This window comes from Atta colombica, unplaced genomic scaffold (genome assembly GCF_001594045.1).
Source record: "Atta colombica isolate Treedump-2 unplaced genomic scaffold, Acol1.0 scaffold198, whole genome shotgun sequence".
Classification (NCBI taxonomy): domain Eukaryota; kingdom Metazoa; phylum Arthropoda; class Insecta; order Hymenoptera; family Formicidae; genus Atta; species Atta colombica.
The window spans coordinates 5,191,044-5,212,004 of NW_017259291.1; the positions used below are offsets into that span (position 1 = coordinate 5,191,044).

The 20,961-nt window shown below is 38.6% G+C and overlaps 2 protein-coding genes across 2 annotated transcripts in view; one reads left to right on the forward strand and one right to left on the reverse strand.

Annotated features, from left to right (window-relative positions):
- Nucleotides 1–20,961, reverse strand: part of LOC108686990 — a 117,301-nt gene that overhangs the window by 51,299 nt on the left and 45,041 nt on the right. The window lies entirely within an intron of this gene.
- LOC108686989 overlaps nucleotides 1–20,961 on the forward strand; it is a 131,308-nt gene that overhangs the window by 44,998 nt on the left and 65,349 nt on the right. The window contains exon 3 of the mRNA XM_018192536.1: nucleotides 8,038–8,085. Within this exon, the coding sequence (XP_018048025.1) occupies nucleotides 8,038–8,085 (48 nt within the window). The remainder of the gene's footprint in view (nucleotides 1–8,037; nucleotides 8,086–20,961) is intronic.

Here is a 20,961-nt window from a genome sequence, read left to right on the forward strand (position 1 = left end):
CAGCATGTGATAAAATGGTAAATGATTTCCATTACACTCTCACACGATTCGAGAACCATAGAGAGCGGAATAAGGGGGGGGGGAGGGGAGGGAGAAGGGGAGGGGATGGCACCTCGCATATAGTAGTAATACGTTTGCAATCATCGGCTTGGTTTACTCATGGATGGATTCTAAAAGCTCTGTCACCCGACACTAGGGAAAGTCATTCGATGAACCATTGACGTCGGTCGGCGATGTAGGCTGCAGCACAATGGTTGTGTCTTCTCCCGACAGCACAGATTGTTGTTGTTGCCGTTTTCAGGTTCATGTGATACGTGTAATACACCCGCGTGGATGCAACGACGACGCAAATATTTTGCGCGAGACTAAACGTAAATATCGCGGCACGCGCGACGATATTTAATATCTCGGCTCTTTTCCATTATTTCCGTCTATATATTAAAATCCGGATGCGCATTTTCGAAATCGCAGGCGAAAACAGGGACGCGCCGGCGGCCGTATGTATTGTACGCGAGCCATTTTAATTTCATACCTGCACATTCAATATCATTTTAGCGCCGCGAGCCGCCAAACTGGAGCTAATAGGCGAAAAAATGTTTTTGTTGTCGACGCATTAATATGAGAGAGCGTAACGTTTTATCGGCGATATCAGTTTTAAACGTTATCACTCGAGAATATTTATCCTTTCGAATATTTTTACCTCGCATTCTCTTCAATGACGTGGAGCAAAGTGGGACAAAAAGGGGTCCATTATGCAATTTATGTCTTTTAAATTTGATTGTACGTATGGAATTTACAAAAATTTTTGTGAAAACAATGATTATATCAAACAGAATCTCGAATTAGACATTCGATATATAATTATATATAATTGAAGTTTTAATATTTAATTTGTTCCATTCTGTTATCTATCATTAAATTATTTGAGATATACATATGAATGTATTATATATGTACTACATATGTGTGTGTGTGTGTGTGTGTGTGTGTGTGTGTGTGTGTGTGTGTGTGTGTGTGTGTGTGCGTGCGTGCGCGTGCGTGTGTGTGTGTGTATGGATGTGTAAAAGATGCCGAGATTTATTTATTGGCGCTTGATGAGTGTTTCGCAGGTTTTAATTTTCAACAAGCATAAGCAGGATCTTTTCATAAATGCGAATATTTATTTATTATTATACATTCATTTATTTTATATATGTGGCAAAAATTTACTCGATGATATTAAATCTTTTTCATTACCAACACTGCTTGTAAACAAATATTCTGTTATAGATTTTATTGAATAATTATATTATTTTCATAAAAGCATAATAAATATTTTTATATTAATAACAAATGTATGTGTTATAGAAAAAAAAAATACTGACAGCTTTTAAACTGCAAATCGGAAACAGAACGAATTTATATTCATTAATTAATCGTCGTTGATACGCGCGTTATTTATCGATGTGCTATTTATGATCTCGTTATTTCTTACTCTGGTGGATGAATTAATATCGCATTCGCAGGTAATAAGCCGGCCGGCTCGCGTCGTAATTGGCAAAGCGTCGAATATCACAAATGATTTCAACCTGTTTAACCTGTCATACGCTGTCTTGTCTCGAATGTGTCTTTTGCCTCAGATCACATGCGTGACGCACGGCGATGATGACGACTACGAGGGCATTATATCTACCGCGAATTTACGCGATCGACGTATTGTAGGAAGGAAAAAAGAAGGTAGAAATCGACTCACAGTCAACTTGGATAACGTCAAGTCGCGGAGCCTAAATATCATAATTATCATAGTCCAAGAAAGGAATCCACCGTTCGTCATCGCCGTTTCTCCACGCACGTTATCTGCGGTGGTGGAGGGAGAGCGAACGGGGCTTTAAACCGTTTCTACTGTGCAATTACAGTCCGCGCAATAGTCCGCCATTATCTAGAGACAAGTCTATCAATATTGCACGGCCGCGTCTGGATGAAAGGAAAAAAGTTTCCCGCGCCAGCACGTGCTTTCTTGCCTTGCATTTTGTCGTCTTCGGTGAACTGTGCTCCTGTTCGTAATACGAGTCTCAAAACCAGCCACTAAATTATGCGTAAGAATCTGCGACAGACAGAAAAAATTCGTACTCCCCCCCCCCTCTCTCTCTCTCTTCTTCTCTCCATATATATATGTTCAAAGACTTACGTCAAGGCTATGTGATTCAAGGTCGAGCTTCTTTTTTTTTCGCGAGTAGCATAATAGTATCGCATAGAGTACATTGCGATACGCAGAACAGAAATAATGGATTTCAAAATTAATGCCGATGATGCAGACCATTCAGTCATTGTCATTTATCTCGTCTCCAGAGCGAAACGTGACGTTCGACAAGATCTGTTTCAACACAGTGATTCATACGTGCAGTTACGTATCTTCGTCTTTGAAAGGCGTATCTGCAAATTAACTCGTTTATCAGCTGTTATCTATTCGTGTCAAAGGAACCTTCGAATGCATCGCGTATGGCACATACGCGCCGATAAGTTGCCGTACAAGGTGAACTGAAGTAAAGAATTAACGAATGCGAAATTAAATTTATGTAAAATATCCTGATGATCGAGTCAAAGATAAGTTAAATATTAATTTTAGGATTATTAAATCAATCATAATTTTTATACAAGACAAGTGCATATCTTCGCTAACAATTTATCTATATCTATTTATCTTTCCGTTAAATAAAGTAGTGATGTTACGATTGTATTACATATTAATATCAAATTCACAATGACAGTCGCGAGAAGTAATTTTATATTTACTTTTATGCATCGCGGTAATAATTAGATGTATAATTATTTGCATTTTTTTTCTTTTTTTTTTTATCAGTGTGTTTTACATAAATAAGCGTTTAAAAGTTACAACATTGCGATATAACATCTACGCGATATAACATCTACGTTTAACATATTACATAAATTATATGTTCACGCAACTGAATTTATTGCGTTTCGCATCAAAGGACTCTAATGGAATTGATACTTTAATTATACAAGTTGACGTGTAATATAATTTCTGCGTGCAGCTTGCGATCAACGAGTAGACAAACGTGTCTTACAGCGACTGCGAAAGACAACTGCAATGTGACAGAAAAAAGTGAGTGACGGCGAAATAGTTACGTAAAATGTTGCAGCTCTGGGAGTCTTTACGATTCGATAAAACGACCGAAGCGAACTAAGTTAGATTTATTTCCTTCCGTGAGTTGTCAGAATCATTCGTTGCACTTCCATAACAAACATTTATCCGTTGACGGTCTCGTTAAAAAAGAAGAAAAGACAAAATAAAAAGAGGAACCTCTCTCTTACTTTATTTTTTCGCCATTCTGAGGACGAGTTTTTGATTTTTAAATTACACTCAATTATGTTGCTATATTTGTCACAATTGTCACTGAGAGAAGGAATCCTTCAACAACAACACACAAACCCTCTCACGCTGCTTTTCAAACGAGACATATTGGAAACATAACATGAAATATAATTTGCAACCAATGTTATACATTATTTTTCAACATGATCTTTTTCATATCCGATAAAAGTTCTGAGTTTATTTCGATCGATATTACATTCGAGAGAGAGTCTTCACTACATTTTTCGCTTTATTTGTTTCTTTTAACCGTATCTGCGAGCACTTAAAAAACTATAAACGCAATCATATCGTCATAAAAATTATTTTCTACGTGAAAGATGTAAGAAGAAATGCGATTTGTTGCAAATGTTATATCTCATCTAGTTGAATTAAATCCTAATTCACGTAAAAAAATTTAATAACGTTGCACCGGATTAGAAACAAAAATTAATAAAAATAAAAAAGGATCAATGAAAGTCATTCTAATGATCGATTATTCTCCAAAAGGCTGAGTACATTTAATAGCTTCCTTTGCAGCGGGGTTTATTTCCCTGAAATCTTCTATCGCATAAAAAATTACATTGTTAAAATGCATTGCTAATTCTCATAATTGTAGCACGCGCATTTCCGTCTATCTTATGAAAAAGTTGCGACTAGCTGAAAAAAACCGAGAAAAAAGTTATATCCGCGAAAACGTTGCAAGGGCGTACCGAGTGTAAGTGCATAATTTTTATAAATGGTAGATTTTTGTGCTGTAAGCCGCTGAATGATTCATCTCGGGATACATTATTACTTAAGGAAACTTAGATTATTACATTTTCGTACCATCTCGTAATGCTATACTTCAACGCACTTAAATATAAATTGTTTATAGAAAAATGCAAGTTGTAATGAAACTGTTTACCGATATTGTTAGTTCGTTCATGATTTTTCATTTTATAAAATATTTGCGAATTTGATTATTACGCAGATAATTTTTTTCCAATCACAATACTTAAAAAATTGATCGCGAAGATTTAAGTAGATAAAAGATTCTAAGGACATCGGAATTTTCTATACAACAATATTATTATTTTCTTTTATATAATAAAATTGCGATTTTATAATATACTATACAACAATTATTCATTTATATATAATTAAAATTATATGATGTAAAACATGATTATGTATATACGCGTACCAATCTGTCATTTATCAATTAACTTATTAATTACTTATTAATTTACTTATTAATTACTTAACTTTATTTCTCGATTGATTTTTTTATCACATATATTACGTTCGTTACAATAATATTCATCATTTATTAATTGCGAATTGTAACTATTGTATGTAAACTATTTCTTCCTACATATTTCACAAATTTAAACAGCTGAGTAATTCTAATTTGAAAGAATGAATTAATATTTATCTAAAGAACGATTGCTATTTTCGTTTCAATCAGAAATATATTTAAAAAATTCATGAAAAAATTCTTAAATTAATATTCAATTAAAGAACGAGGTTTCTATTTTCGTTTCAATCGGAAAAATATTTATATCCAGAATCTGATTCTGGAATAATAAAAATTATTAATCCTTCTTATCCAATTTCTTACATTTCAAGAAGAGTCAAATCGTGCGAGTTTAATAAACTACGAGAACAAAATTAAATTGTCACATTATATGTATTATATAGATTTATCGATATTATACCTCTCGAAAACGAGTAACAATATAAACAAATAAAGTAATTTATAAATACTTTCTCAATGAAAGCCAAGATACATTTTATTTATCGGATAAACGTAGTTAGTTTACAAGATTGTACATCCATTTCACTTCGAAACGCGAGGAACAGAACGTTCGATTTACTTTTTAATGCGCCAAATATTTCGTCTGCGATAATACTCGGTGCTTCCACTCTCGCAACTTTAGCAAGACTATTGCCAGAGCACAACGCGGCGCGGCGTTGTGTTTACGTCATTACCTTTGTGTCGTTGACGCGGCGTGGTTCAAGTGCGTAGGCGACGGAGGCGCGTGCCTCATTGCGTCGCGGTGTTATTATCTCTCGAAACGCGGTCGCGACAAGAGCTTCCGAATGCATTCTTGTCGCGCGCGAATAACCACTCGCTCGCTATCAATTTGGCACCCGCGACGTATTTTGCTACAATATCTTTCAACGCTGGCGGTAGACTGATTTTTGTATCGCTCTTTCGACTTGTTTTTCGTACAATCGCACGCTATATCACATACGCGTAGTAACATGTATGTACATGATACACACACACACGCACGCACATACATACATGTATACCTCGCTAGTCTCGCATTCTCGCGACGAGACTCAAGCCGACAGGTAAAACGTGTGAGATTATTTCACAACGTCGAATTTCGAATGGTAACGACGCGATTGGTGAGTATATAAAGTGTTCGGGCGACCCAGGGTCGGTCGTTGTTTTTGTCTTGTTTACATTCGTATGGCGAGACTTGCTTCGGTCAGTCGGTCGGCGCGGCATGTAACTCCGTGTAATTCTCCTTCGACGCGCGATAACAACAAGTCGCGATTTATACAATATTGTATTAATAGATCTGTTTTCTTTAGATGAACTTCTTGCACAATCCGTATTTTCTCTTTTTCTCTCCAATGTGAAAAGAAATAAGGTCGATTTTTTGTTCCTGCACTAGAACTTTCTCTTTCTTGCTCTCACCAAATATCAAATATATATTTATTTCATTTTAAGTTGTCAGTATCACAAAAGTGTATGCTAGTTCAACTACAGAAACAGATCTAAAGAAACGTGCAAGAAATTGAGCTAAAAAGAATAGGCCTATTATTTATAATACGACATTTTGCAGATGTTCCAGAAAGTATATCTCGCGCGAGGTTTATTTGTTAGAGTAAATGCACAGAAGCCTCGATATAATACAAGAGCTTCGGAAAAAAGTAACGGAAAGGCGAGATTTAACGACTATTTATTGATATATTATTTATTAGTTATTTGTACGTGAATTTTGCGAGACTTCTCGTCTAAAATATGTTACGCGTATATGCCATTAAAATATTCATAGTCCGTTCTTATTTTAAAACTGTCTTAAGTAATTACAAGTAATGTCTTAAGATGCTAATATAGCCCTCTGATTAGCTCATAGCATTTTAAGATTATACTTAAGACAGTCTCAAATATAAGAATCACTGGCCGATATTTACAATCCATTCTTATTTTAAGAGCGTTTTAAGTAATGTCTTAAGATGCTAATGCAACCCTCTGATTAGTTACATCTTAAGATTGTATAATTCGCGCAATTAATTGCGCCTTCCAATCCTATGACATCCGTCTATTGGTGAGTCATAGTGTTTATAGTCCTAGTCGACATAAAAACTTATACCCACCAATCGCACTGCTAGAAAAGAAGAGAACTATTCCATGACTATTTTTCTCTCTTTCTATCAAGTTTTCAACTTCTCTCGTATGAATGCTCCAGCTGCACTATAAGTATATAGACGGACAGCCTATAGAGATTGGAGAAACTCGCATATTTCCGGCAATTTCGACTATGGCCATGAACGTAAAAATAATCAAGAAGATAACACGCAATGCTAAAACAGAATTGGAAGTTGGAAGGCACTAATTACGCAAACTGTATTTGAAACGATTTTATATCGATATAAGAATCGACGATGTAAATTATACATTTTCGTTAATTTAATTTACGCGATAGTACGGTACCTTTTCAAAATAGGTTGCTATTTCAACGGAACGTCGCATAGAACACATTGACTCCGAGTCGCGGCGTGATTTAGTCAGTAAATTCGGGCGCAAATTAATCTCATGTCGCGATATCTATCAATCAGGACGTGGAAATTCGACGTTGTTGGATATCAAGTTGATCGCGAACAGTTTCTGTTCGCGCGTACTTTCTTTGTGTCGCTCTTCCGTCGCGACGTAACAGGCATTTCGCACGATCTGCTTGTTCGAAACACAGTAGTAGAACAGCATCGAAACGTCGAGAGCGTCGGGAAAGCAACGGAAAGATCTACCGATTTATTTATCGTGTGTCCGTGTCTCAAAGTTCTCACGTCCGAAATGCATCTTCGGACATTGAGTCTCGATTGTACATTTCCGATACGTTTCGTCGGTGTCCGATACATTTGGACGCCGTTAACTTGACTTACGTTGTACCAAGTTGGCGAGACTGTTTAACGGACTGTTATCGTCACAGTGACGCCATAAAAGACATCAGTTACGAGTCATAGCGTGATTTAATTAATAAACTCGGTCATAAATTAACCTTATGTTGTATCCATCAATCGATTGGTATCGAATTTGACGTCAATCGTTCGTGTTATGCCTCTATTGTGAATATCACGGTACAAGGTAAAATAAGGAGTATCGTATACAAAATGCCACGTGCTCGTAATTAGTCGTACTTTCGTGAGTGATGTTGCGAGTGCGACGAGGAGAAAGCTTGAGAAGGAATTGAAGGAAAGCTTAGAGAAAGAAGAGATCTGAGAGAGAAAGGGAGATGTCGGACGATGTTGAAACAACCGCAGATGAATAATTTTTTTGTCATTTCAAGTATTGTCACCGAAATCGATCGTTTATGAATTTGATTTCGCGCGCGTGATAATTGTCTTGCAGTTAGTGCCGATTGTTTTGTTTGTGTGCGCTGTAATTCGGTTACGTTTGCGTTTTACAGATGAATGTGGTTCAATGCCAGTCCAACTTCGACGCTGCGTGTCGGTCGGTGAGTGATGAAATATTGTTTATTTTATGTCGAGGTAATGATATATATAATATATCTGTGAAATCTAACAGATCTAAAATATCGTCTAACAAATCTATGAAAAAAAAAATGTGATAGACGTATTCGTCGTATTGAATCGAGAGAGTAAGAATATTAAAAGTAAATATTAAATTTTTCATAGATCCGTTATATCATGGATGGGTTAAGATGGATCAATATAAATATTTGAACATACCATGTTATTATTTATTTAAATGCCAGAATAAAATAATATTTCACTGGTAGAGTAGAGTAAGTTTGGTGAAAAGTGATAGATGATGGAGTGATTTGCCTGATAAAGATTTTATCATCCTTTTTCATTTTTTATTAAACTTCTAGATAAGTGAGATTTTCTTCAAGTGACATATTTAAGAACATTATGAAGATATTAATTAGATAATGTTATCTTGGAATTTTTTAATATTAAGAATATTAATAAATAACAATTTTTTTTTAAATATTTACTCGGATAATGAAAATGTAGGAAATACAGGAAAGAATAAAATTACAAATAAAATATTTTTTAGTAGCAAAGCTTTTATTTAAATTTCTTTACGATGTTTTTTTTGAGAATTGCAACAAAAATGTGTGCAAAATAAATAAAATAAAAAAATATTTTACAGTTACATAACAATTAATCCATTTAATTGTAAACTTGTTAATAATTATTAACCTTAATTGGTATTCGCGAATCTAATGGAGAATTTCTTCAGCTACGTTGTGAAAAATTGTTTATATTAAATATTTTTGACAAACTTATATAATTTCTGAATTGCATAATTTTCATCTTCAAAAAAACGTTCAATTATGTTAAGCAAAGATACATTAATTTAAAGTATACTGGATCCATGAATCAGTTAAGGAAATTTTAGACCAAATAGGATTAATTGTTTTTATTTATAATAATATCTGATTTATATTATAGCCCATTCATATTTACTAATAATTTTTACTTACTTTATACCGTTTGAAACATAAAACAAGATCTATGTTTGTATTAAAAAACTGAGATGTTCTCTGTATCTTTAAGAAATACATAAATATAGATTTTCATATGCAGTCAAATATATGAAATTTTATTATACGTAATTGTGTTTGGCGATAATTTAGTCACAGTAAGCTTATAAGCGCATATGAGAAAAGAGCACTTTAAGAAAACGATTGAATATAGGTTACTATCTTCAATAATCAATATCTGATAATCAATAATAGATAACAGATCGATACGCGTGTACGCGTAATTGCGTGAACACGCGAACTCTATGGGATATCATTGGAACCACTTTGATAGCTTGTAAACCGAAAATTATTGCCATCCCGACATTTAGTACTTTTATCTCTATCATTAGGAATTTTAGCTTTAATATCCGGAATTCACTATTAAAAATCCGGTTGCAAGACACTCCGCGTCTATCAGAGTTTTTCAGTTACATAAAGTAGACTTGAATCCAGCAGGAATGCTTCTCGAATTTTTTTCACCTAGCTATTAGATAGGAGAATATTTTCTACTCGTGATATTCACCGAATCTTGCGCGCATCCAGGATACTTTCGCGTCATACGATTTCATCATGCCGCCTCATAGCAAGGGTTTCTCGAGCGTTCTACAGTAGAGCGACGGGGATGGTTAGGACGAAAGATTTCCGCGGAACTTCACGCAACTTATATCCCAGTGAGCATCATCACGGAGCGACGTACATACGCACGTCACTCAGAAATTCTGAGAGAAAGCAGCTTGTTCGAACATGTTTGAGAACATGGCTGTAACGCGAAAGAACGATGCGCTCCATAAAGCAGTTTTTTTTTTTACGACATATTATATACATATAAGATCTGTTTGTTTCCTGTAGCTAAATTAGTGTACGCTTTTGGAAACTTAAAGTGAAATAGGTACATGTCCGATATTTGATGAAAGCGAGACAGAAAGTTATAGTGTGTAGTTCAATGCAGGAATGAAAAATGAACCCCTATAATAAAGGGAATAGCAAATAGAAAGGGCAAATTGAAATTAGAAAATTGTACCTAAAGAAAACTTGGGAAAATTTAAAACGGACAATGACGTTCCGAAGGTGACGTTAATTTCGGTAATTGTAATTTGTCACGCTTGCTTCTCTGTTCTTGCAACTGACTATGGCGGTTCCTAAGGTCGCACAAGTTGAAGGAGGAGATAAAAGATACCGCCAGCCTCGACGTACAGTCGAGCCGGCAACTACCATGGCGTAGTCACAGAATTTTATGACTGCAGATCGGTCTACCAGGTCTACCTTATATAAAGTATAACATGTAATATACATAGCTGTATTGCAAGTCGTTATTTAAACAATATAAATTTGAATGAATATAAATTGACTGATAAAATGTTACTATATCGTTATTATTTTTATTGAATATTATTTTATATACTCTTTTTCAAGCTATTAAAGAGATTTATTTAGAGGTGTTTGATAAATCAAACTACAATATTAAATCCATCGAGCGTCAGTGTCATTGGCATTATTCATTAGTCGATTACGATCGATAATCGGCGATTCAATTCGCGGTCAAATCGAATAACGCATCGACGCAGGAAATTGATGGCGGCGATGAATATCGAGATTAATGCAAAAGTCATTATAGACACTATATTCACGCGTTTATACTTACGATACGAATGTTAGCGAATCTTATGACTCGAATTTAATTAGAAAATCGAATCGCGGATTTCTTTAGATTCCCGACGTTAGTATAAGGAAAGAAAATCATTTTAATCGAGATGCAAATGGCAATCTTAATTTGTGTCGGCAAAATGCAAAATGCTATTCTGAATCGCACGTTTGGTGCCGCGACTCTCTCTTATTTTTCCGCGACAGAATCTGAAATGTGTGGACGGCGCGTTTTTGCAATTTAAAAATCGAGCCACCTTAGTTACTCGTTCGTTCGTGAACTCGCTCGAACACGCTTGCTGCGAATAATTCCGCCTCGCGGCCCACCTACTCTGGCAACAATGGCGACTCCGAAAATTCTCCGGAGCTGCTCGAAAACGTTATATATGTGTATGTGCGATACTGCGGGAGAGCGAGCGAGCGAGCGAGCGAGCGAGCGAACAAGAGAGAGAGAGAGAGAGAGAGAGAGAGAGAGAGAGAGAGAGAGAGAGAGAGAGAGAGAGAGAGGAAGCCGGTACAGTCGCCAACAACGCGTCGCTGTGGAATTTCAGTGCTCGGAGATGAGAAGAGAAGAGCCGTTTCGGGCGCGTTCAAGGAACGACGTTGCATCGCGGCGCCTCGTTGCGAAAAGTGCATTTCGCGTGCGAACCTTGTGCTCGCCGCGCGTCCGACCGAACGGCGCGTTTCCTCCGCTTCCGACGCGCTAATTCGAAAATACTCGGAATAATTTTCAGCCGGAGCTATACCTGCCCCATGTGCTTTTTATGTGGCGCTCGGACCTATGTACCGCGCGGGCCCCGGTGTATATACATACGTACATACGTACATACGTATGTATATAGGCAGACGTGCGCTCGCGCGCGTACATGCCGCGGAGGTAAATATACAACGTATATAAGGGTAGCGTGTAGGAGATGGTTGGTACATAGAAGTACTTGCTGGAAACGACTAGGGCTATTGGCGGGGGTGGAGTGAAGGGAGACGAGGGTAGGAGGAATGGAGAGAGAGAGAGAGAGAGAGAGAGAAAGCACGTTTCTCTCACTCTCTCCCTCTCTCTTTCTCTCTCTCATGGATCCCTCTCTTTCTATCTTGCTCTTTCCAACGCTCTCTCGTAGCGAAGGCTTCGAGCTACGTTTCGAGACCTTTCCATGCATCCGTACTGTGAATCGCTCATCTTGAAAGTCCTTTTGCACGCTCGAATCACGAGGAGAACCTATCGATTGATCAATATAGTAATAACTTGTATTAAATTTCAAAGTTAGTATTTGTGTTTCCGAGACCAGATGCTCAACACTAAATTCAGAGAAACAGCGGTCATTTAGTAACTTTGGTAATCTGGATTTAAGACGTGGGGTGCACTAAACTCTATTAAACTCTAACTAAACTCTTCTAAGAAAATTGTATTTTAATTAAGACACGTGGGAGCATACATATTTTCCAACATTCCATGACGAATATCTATCGTAATTGCATAAGATAACGACGTAACGCGTTAGTAAGGTTTATGGAAAAAAGTTTGGGCGAGGAATTTCGGCGTTAAAGAGGAGCCATTCGCGTTCTGCACGCGCGAGAACCACCGTGCGCGTCCGAACTGAGCGCGGGCTGGATCGATGGTGCCATGGGCTGGGGGCTGCGAATTTTGCGCCGTTTCGAAATTCCGCGCGAATGAAGATGATCTGGGATCAGAGAAATAGCACACCAGTAATACAACACTTTTCGCCGAAACTCCTCGGATTGAGTTACCAGCGGCAACGCGCGTGATGCGCCGTGTTTCTGGCCGTGTGCGTACGCGTGAGCAGCCCTCGGCGCCCGCGCCGGATTCAGCACGGGGTTTCCTCGTGAAATCGGAGCCCCTGTGGTGCTTTTTACCCCATCGCAGGAACGGAATATGTTTGAAAACAAAGTCCCGCCTATGCCGGGAAACTTGATTTCTGACGGGCTTTCGGCCGGCGAGATTCTACTTTCGCGACTACCTCTCTCTCTCTCTCTCTCTCTCTCTCTCTCTCTCTCTCTCTCTCTCTTTTTACCTCTCTGTAGATACGCGCGAGTACGGATTTTCGCATAGAGGAAACGTCGGCGCGCCGCTCGCTTTTAGTTGGCTTAGGCTCGAACGGATATCTCGTACATTCGAGCTTCCACATTGTGAGAGCCATTTAATTCGCGCGAAAAAAAAAGAGGCATTTAGGATAATAACTTGGTCGTTGAAAGTAAAGCTTCGCGACTTTTTCTGAGCTGAAATTTTATCGAATCTTTCGCAGGAGTCTCATTACAATCAAGCAAAGTACTACTACTAAAAGTAATGAGGATGATATAAGGTTAAGCGAGGTAATAGACGCTCTTGGATAACGTTTTTCTTTTTCTTTTGTTGCCATATATAATATATGGCCATTTGGAAGGATCACTGTAATAATAATCAAGAACGGCCGATATTGTCTGGTGGGTCGTTTTGTAACTTTTCAGACTCGACAGCCGCATTCTCGAACGGCCAGTATCGGAATTCAGCAGTGCAACGTTTATTTATCGCAACATTAGTCGTCGAAAGAGACAGTCGCGTTTTTCAATGCAACGGCGAGAGAGACTCTCCCCTCCTGTCATCGTCAATCGTTATCCGGGATTCTTCGCGGACAATATCGTCGCGTTGACGTGAACGATTAAAATCGCGACGCAAATATAAATCCGCGCGCGTCAATGCGCGATTCTCTCTCTTGAATCACGTCAACGTACCGAGATAGTCCGACTCGTTAACGACTGCACGATTTCAATAAAGTACTTGCCAGGCCCGTCAATCGTAACAACGATATTACTACAAAATGCCGTTACACGCTTTCGCGCCCTGCCCTGCTGCCCTGTGCCATAAATGCATTACTGCGAGAGCAGCGTTATCCGCGGAAACGACGAAGGACAGTGCACAATCTAATTCACGTCGATCTTAATCCTTGCTAGAGGAGTCTACTAGCGTGCACGTAAAAAGATTAAACCCGCGACTTGACGAAAGCGGATAAGAAGAAAACTCAAATTTCATTTTGCGCTTCTTTCTCGCGCTTATCTCTCACGAAATCTAAACCGTTTTTTTTTAAATTCTAACTGTGTCACAGGAGCTTTCTACACCATCGCCTGTATAGGTTTTTTTTTAAATCAAACATTTCAAGAGAAACTATGTTGAAATAATCGAAAGAATTTTTATCGTCATATATTTTTCATTTAAAAAATCGCATTTTTTCTTGTTGGATTTTTTTATTTTTTTTTTTATTAAATCTATATTCAAGGTTTCTTTTGGAAATTTCTTAAATGTCATTTTTTTTCTAGAAATATCCTATTAGTTATTCAGAGCAGTTAAAGAATGAAATAAATCATTTGTTATATGTTAGCTTGCAGTTTTCTTTTCGTATTTTTACATTAACGACATTTTAGTTACATTTTAACCGCGTGCTTTTTTGGTTACTCTATTTAAATTATTCCTAATTAAATTACTATTATAACTGATACATCGATCTATTCTTGGTACGTGTCAATCGAGTTGGCATACGTCAGCGGGGGTCAATATGCAATGTCGACCTTCGAGTCAATCGTATCTTCGATCGCGTGAATATTTCAACATGCTCGGTTAACATCCGGAAACTTTTCCTCAACATAGGGGAAGGATATCGAGGGACCAGAAACAAACTAACAAACGTTTTTCCCCGATTCTCGATCGCGGTACCGAGGATACCGAGGATACCGAGGGAACCAGCCGATCGTGGTGGCAACCGTACGCGTTTCGCGTGGGGTTCGTAGCTACCCCTAAGCCGGGCTGTGGCTGGTGCTGGTGCTGCTGCTCGTTGCTAGGGGAAACCTCCAGAAAACTCTACACACACACATACATACACACGCACGCGCGCGCACGCACGTACACGTAGCTTACACACACACACACACACACACACACACACACACACAGAGAGAGACATAACCCATCGACATGTACGCGCACACGCACACATAAATTCCCACCCACACCCGTGTCTCGGCCACCTACGCGAGCGCGCGCGCACACACATATACCCTACACATCTCACACACATATACACACAGCATGTGCACACGAACGAAAGGGGCAACGAGAGAAGCTCACGCACGTACTCTCACGCACACCCTGACGCGCCGTGGAAAATGTCGATAACGAAAAACCACCACTGGTCTCTCTCTCTCTCTCTCTCTCTCTCTCGTCTCTCTTCTCTTTCTCTCTCTGTCACTCCCCCTGTACTCCTCTCATCCCTTTGTCTCTCCACCGATTTCTCCTCCTCGTTCGCCCCTATATATGCGCATCTCCTCGTTCCTCCTCTCCATTGCGGCCAGCACCCGGCCAAGGTATTTCATTGTTGCACCAAAAGTCTCGAAGGACAAAAAAAAAAGAGAAAAGAAAAAATATCAACGAAGAGACCTGAGAGATCCCGGCATTAAGTTAGGTGAGGTCAGGCAAACCGCGGCAGCGACCATTTCTCCGTTCGCGAGATCCGCGCCCTTCGCTCTCTCGCTCATCCTTCGCTCAGTCCTGGGATTATCGAAAATCCTTTCTCGCCCCGGTTGTCGCGCCCGCTCGCGAGAAGACTCGTTTCACGGACGATTTCGTCCTCCGCCTACGCGAGAGCTTTTTCCCCACGTCGATCTCGGGATCTATGTGCAATGTATATGTGTGTATGTATGTGTATTGCAGACGGGGCGATCGTATGGCGGTAAAGGCGTCTCCTCTCGGGGACGATCCGGTCAGAAAACCGCACACCAGCACCTTTTAGTCCCGAGAGCGAGAAACGAGAGCCAAGCTGTGCGCTCGTTAATGGACGCGAAAGTGGGCGTCGAGGTTCATTCAGCACGTGGAATACAATGGAAGAATCGCGACAATATTCGCGTATCTTTTGGAAGATGGATGTAACATATAACGTATAAAAGTTTCTTACAATTAGAGTCGTATAAAAAATTCGGTCGGATTTCTTACTCGAGTTTGGATCGAGTGTCTTTTTCAGGAAAATTGCGCGAGATATCGATAGTTTGGACTTATTAAATCCGTGCGTTGTAATATCAAATTAATTGTGTATGTATATTAGACAATAATGTAATGTTGAATAATACATCTCATTATGTAAAGAGAAGAAATAATCACATAATTAGTATTAAATATTACGAGAGCTTCGCCAAATTAAACGAGTATAATTATGATGTGATTTAGCAAGAGTTCCATAAGAAACGTTCAAGTTCTATCGCAATTCCCTATGCGCCGCGCCGTCAGGAAACTCATAAGTGGACGCTCTACAGACATCATAATCCCACGGAGGAATAATATCAGGATATATTGCTTTGACTATCGTTTAACTCGATTTTCCACGAAAAACCGTGCACAAAAGGTTGGCCTTTGACAAAGGGAGCAGGGAAAGGGCATCAGAAATTCGAGCCCCACATCTCTCACGAGTGTGCCTGGTAGGTCCTTGTCTCTGTATGTAAATCTGTGCCATAGAAAGAGAAAAAGGAAGCGGATAGAAGTAGGAAAAGAGGAGGAAAAAGGAGGTAGGAGAGTGACCGAGAGAGGTAAAAGAAAAAAAAAATGAAATAAGGGTCGCTCTGAGGAGTGGCTGGCACAGCCTTACGTGGCAACGACGTAATGACCCTCGTAAAAAAGCCCTGCGTGCGCAATAAAAATTTACGAGCCAAATAATAACCTCGCGTCTCCGCACTGCGCTCGGTCGTCCTTTGACGTTTTCGAAGTCGGAAGCGCTTCTCGACGACGACGACGACGACGACGACGACAACGATGACGATAGGGAACTTTTGCGTAATGTTAACGCGGCGCCGATGGCTCTCCTATGGCGACATTTACATAAAAGAGTCATCGCTACGCGAGCAGTCGGCCGTGAGGAGAAGCCGACTTTCCTTTACGCGTTGAAGATCCAATCCACGAATGCTAGTGAGCTTCTTTGGAGTATACGCAAATATATTTGATAAATAAAATAAATATGGAGTAGATATTAGAATGTTAAAATGTGAGATAATGAGATCGTAGATTTTGTTCATTGAATGAATTTCCGTAAATGGAAATTTAATTAACTGAATAATCTGATAATCATAGATTAAATTTACAGGAATAGATATGACATATAACTTATTTCAAGTTTTCCGTGGAAGTCATTTGACTTTTTGCATGATTTAAAATTCTCGCACCGAAACTAACGAAGTCTCAATTAAGGGACAGTAATTTTTGACCTGAATTCACATCACTATCTCTTCAAACGAGGAATTATTGCAATCATATTACGTCGTGTGGAGTAGAATAAAGATAAGATTTACTTTCGAAATGATAGATCAATCTCTACCCTTTCTTCCTCTCTCTCTCTCTCATTTTCTTTCTATCTCTATCTCTAGTTCTCTCTCGTAAGCTGGGGAAAGGGGTTTCGTGTTTTAAATCGCGACGTCGTCGAGGCCGGCGCTGTACGTGAATTTGAAAAATGGATTCGGGAATGCGGGTACGCTCGGGAAGCTCGCGCGCGATCAGGCTCTGAGGGAATTTAATTTATGTCAATATTAATTCTCGCTCGCTGGCAGAATTTTGTGTTATTCGACGAAACGAGTTTCTTGGGGGGCGCGTGCTTCAAGTATAGAGCACGCCGCCGCCGCCGCCGCCGCCGCCGCCGCCGCCGGTCCGCCAGTATATGTAACACAAACTATTAGACCGGTATGCTTCGGCACGTACCGCGGCATACCGAAGAATTCTTTCACCGTGTTCCGGGGAGGTATGTACCGAAGTATACCGAACTAATAGCGCGCGGTATGTACCGAAGTAATGCCTTTCGCGTTCACAATGTGCATCCTCTACCGACTTCCCTTTGCCGCCTGTTCGCCAACTGTGTTACATTTACGACGTCGCCCTGATAGATTTTTTCCGAATTCTTCTAAATAGTTGAATAATTATTTTTTTTTTGTTATAATTATTTTACTTTCATGCTGACATTGCCAAATATATAATACGTTGTATGAAGGTTCGCTTGCACATATCAGTTGATGACAAACAAAGAAAAAATGTTAATGATATAATAAATTCATGTAAGATTTATATTGTATTGCTCTTACGATCTATATTCCATTCTATTGATAAAAAAAGAAGAAAATGGAGAGACATTATTAAGCTAATTTCGGTATTAATATTTTACAAGACAAATTTTTTGAGATAAAAAATCATTATCAGTCTTCATATATTTAAGATTTCATTAATTTCAACTTCCGATTTTTATACAACTTGTCTATGAAAATTTAATACTCTATCGATAGCTGTTAACAGCGTCACGAGAATAAAGCTTTTATCAATAACCGATTGTTTACTGTTTACTGTGCAGCTACACGCTTTTTAACAACGTCACTTGAAAGTGCAATGATAAGTGTATCAGCGAGATCGATAACAGCAGATGAGTACTTAATTTCTCAGTATTCTACTGAAACATTAATGCACATGCCGCACGAGTTTCGAGTTACGCATTGTAGTGCGAAACCCGGAATGCAGAACTATTTTCAAGTAAGATTAATGCTATCCCGGCGTTCCAAGGAAATTCACGGCAAAATAGGAATATACGCTGCACCGTTAAACTTTCAAAATTATGCGTCGTTACGTAGTTACACCGAGTATCACGGAAGTTATCATCGACGCATATGCAGGAAAGTAAAAGCGCTATGTAACTTAATGTGGCAAATATTCTGTAATCGGAGGAGGATTACTGTGAACAGTTGTAGGATTACACGTTCATCGTCGTCATTATTTGAATCGCGCGAGCTATTTTTTTTATTTTTAATTAAAAATTCTTCCTTTTTACGATTCGAAAAGAGTTCCTCTTCAGTTGGGGAACACGAGAATTTGATGACATTCGATAGCTCTTGGAACATTGTTTTTCGTTTGATGATGGAGTAGGAAAAGTTCAAATTTTCTCGATCAATAAAGCTCATTAAAGAATTTGCAAATTAAAAAAAAAAGAACGAATCAGATCGTATCAGCAACGAAATGTCGAATAACTTTCGACAATCGAAATAGATTCCCCTGGGTGAAATCAACATATCACCCTAGTCCATGCCGTAACCGAATTAAAACGATAACTGACGTGTGTACGTCTACCATTTCGAAATAAAATACACGTTGGGGGGGGGGCGCAGAATTGATCGTAGTTCCATGAAAAAATTTTTCAAATATTCCAAAAGTGATTGATCCATCTCATGAAAGATATTTCATTTAATAAATGTGGAGGCTCTTTTTTTCTATCGTTTACAATGGGAAAAAAAGGATTAGATCACGTCTATGAAAAAAAGAAATCATTGTCTTAATGATAACGGTAATGTCAAAAATATCAGGAAAAAAAAAGCGTTTGGATTGAAAAACCGATTTGGGGAATCTGTTGTAAATATAAGAAATGATCTGCCGGAAACCGTCGGCAAACGGCACGTCGCGTGAACATAAGGCGGCGCGAAGTGGAAAGAAAAAGAATAGACAGACGGAGAAACGAATCACCAAAGCGAGCATCGATTCCGGTCGAAGGTCGAATGACCTTCGGCAAACTGCGCGCGAGTCGAGGGAGGAAGATTCCCCTGGGTGAAATCGACATATCGCCTTAGGTCGCGCCGTAGTTCCGAGTTTCCAGTTATAAATTACGGGGTAGACGACCGAGTTCTACCGCTTTTTCTTCTTCTTCTTTCTCCACCTCCCGCCGTTCGTTTTCTTCTTATTCTTCTTCCGCCTCGCCCCCGTTCATACCTCTCGCCCACCCTTTCCCATCAATGTCGGCTCCTCTCCTTTTTCTCCTCCCGCTCGAGACTCTCGGCTTCTTTCTCCCTCTTTTTTCTTTATTCACCTAACTGCCTCGCGGAAGCGGTATGCTGCGTATCGGGGCAGCGTTCGAACCACGTGTGGTCCCCATTCATAAAACTGTCGATCCACGACACGTGCACCGCTCGCGCGCGACGGAACCCTCGATGGAACGAGCGAGCACGCGTGGCCTCCACTATTTCGCCGGCCGATTTTCAACTCTGACCCTAAACCAGAATCTGATTTAAAGGAGCGCTGCTGACGGTCAACTTCAAAACGGGCCATCATCTTGTAAGACATAAGTGAGACTCATTTTTTAAACGTGATAAGGAATCGGGATAAGGAATGAATATATAGGTAAATTTTGAATCTTATCTTAATGTTCCAGTAATATTTAAAATTCTAGTTTTTTTAATGTGCTAATGTCTAATTTTAAATTATCTTAAGACGTAAGGGAGACTCACATTTTTTAAACATGATAAGGAATCGGGATAAGGAATGAACATAAGTAAATTTTGAATCTTTTTTTAATGTTCCAGTAATATTTAAAATTCTAGTTTTTTAATGTGCTAATGTCTAATTTTAAATTGTCTTAAAATAAAAAAAAATTTTTTTTAAATTAGATATTTTAAATCTCCATCTTGAAAGATTAGCAAAATAAGAGGTATTATTTTTTATAAGTGTGGCATTTCTTTACATGTAAATGCGTTTTAAGACTTTACTGGAAAACTATGTGTAGAGGATTTTCTTTTTACATAAAAAAGAAATCGTCTAAGAAAAGTCTCGAATTTCTCTTTATACAAATAAATGTAGCTTATGTTTCTAAACTTTGATTACGCACAAGTAATAACATACAGCGGTGAAGTAAGTCACGGTGGCTTTAATTAAGTCGCTGAATAAATGCCAACCAGTGATTTTAATTACCCTTTTAAATGTATGCTACAAGCGTAATTATACGTTTACACTGCCGCTTATGATTTCTTTTTTTCTCGTGCGAGTATTAATTAGAATGGAGAGAAAAAAGAGACAGAGAAAGAAGAAGAAAGAAATATGAAGTTATGCCAAATAAAAATGAATAAGAGGATGCATAAATATAAGACCACGAAAATACCGAGACGGATGATTTACAATGGCATTGTTTGCATTATCATACTGAAAGCTTCTTTTTCACACAAATTTACGTACATAATCAACGATACTGCAGAATCTATCACTGTTTACAAGTTTTTACTTTATTCGTGCTTTCGGTACAATGTGCTTCATAAAATATTAATAAAAACGATGTTAAATCGGCACAGAAATAAATAGGCTTCCAAAACTTTATAGGAATGGGGATAAAAATTATATTAATAGCATGCAAGACGGAAAATATCATATAAATATATATA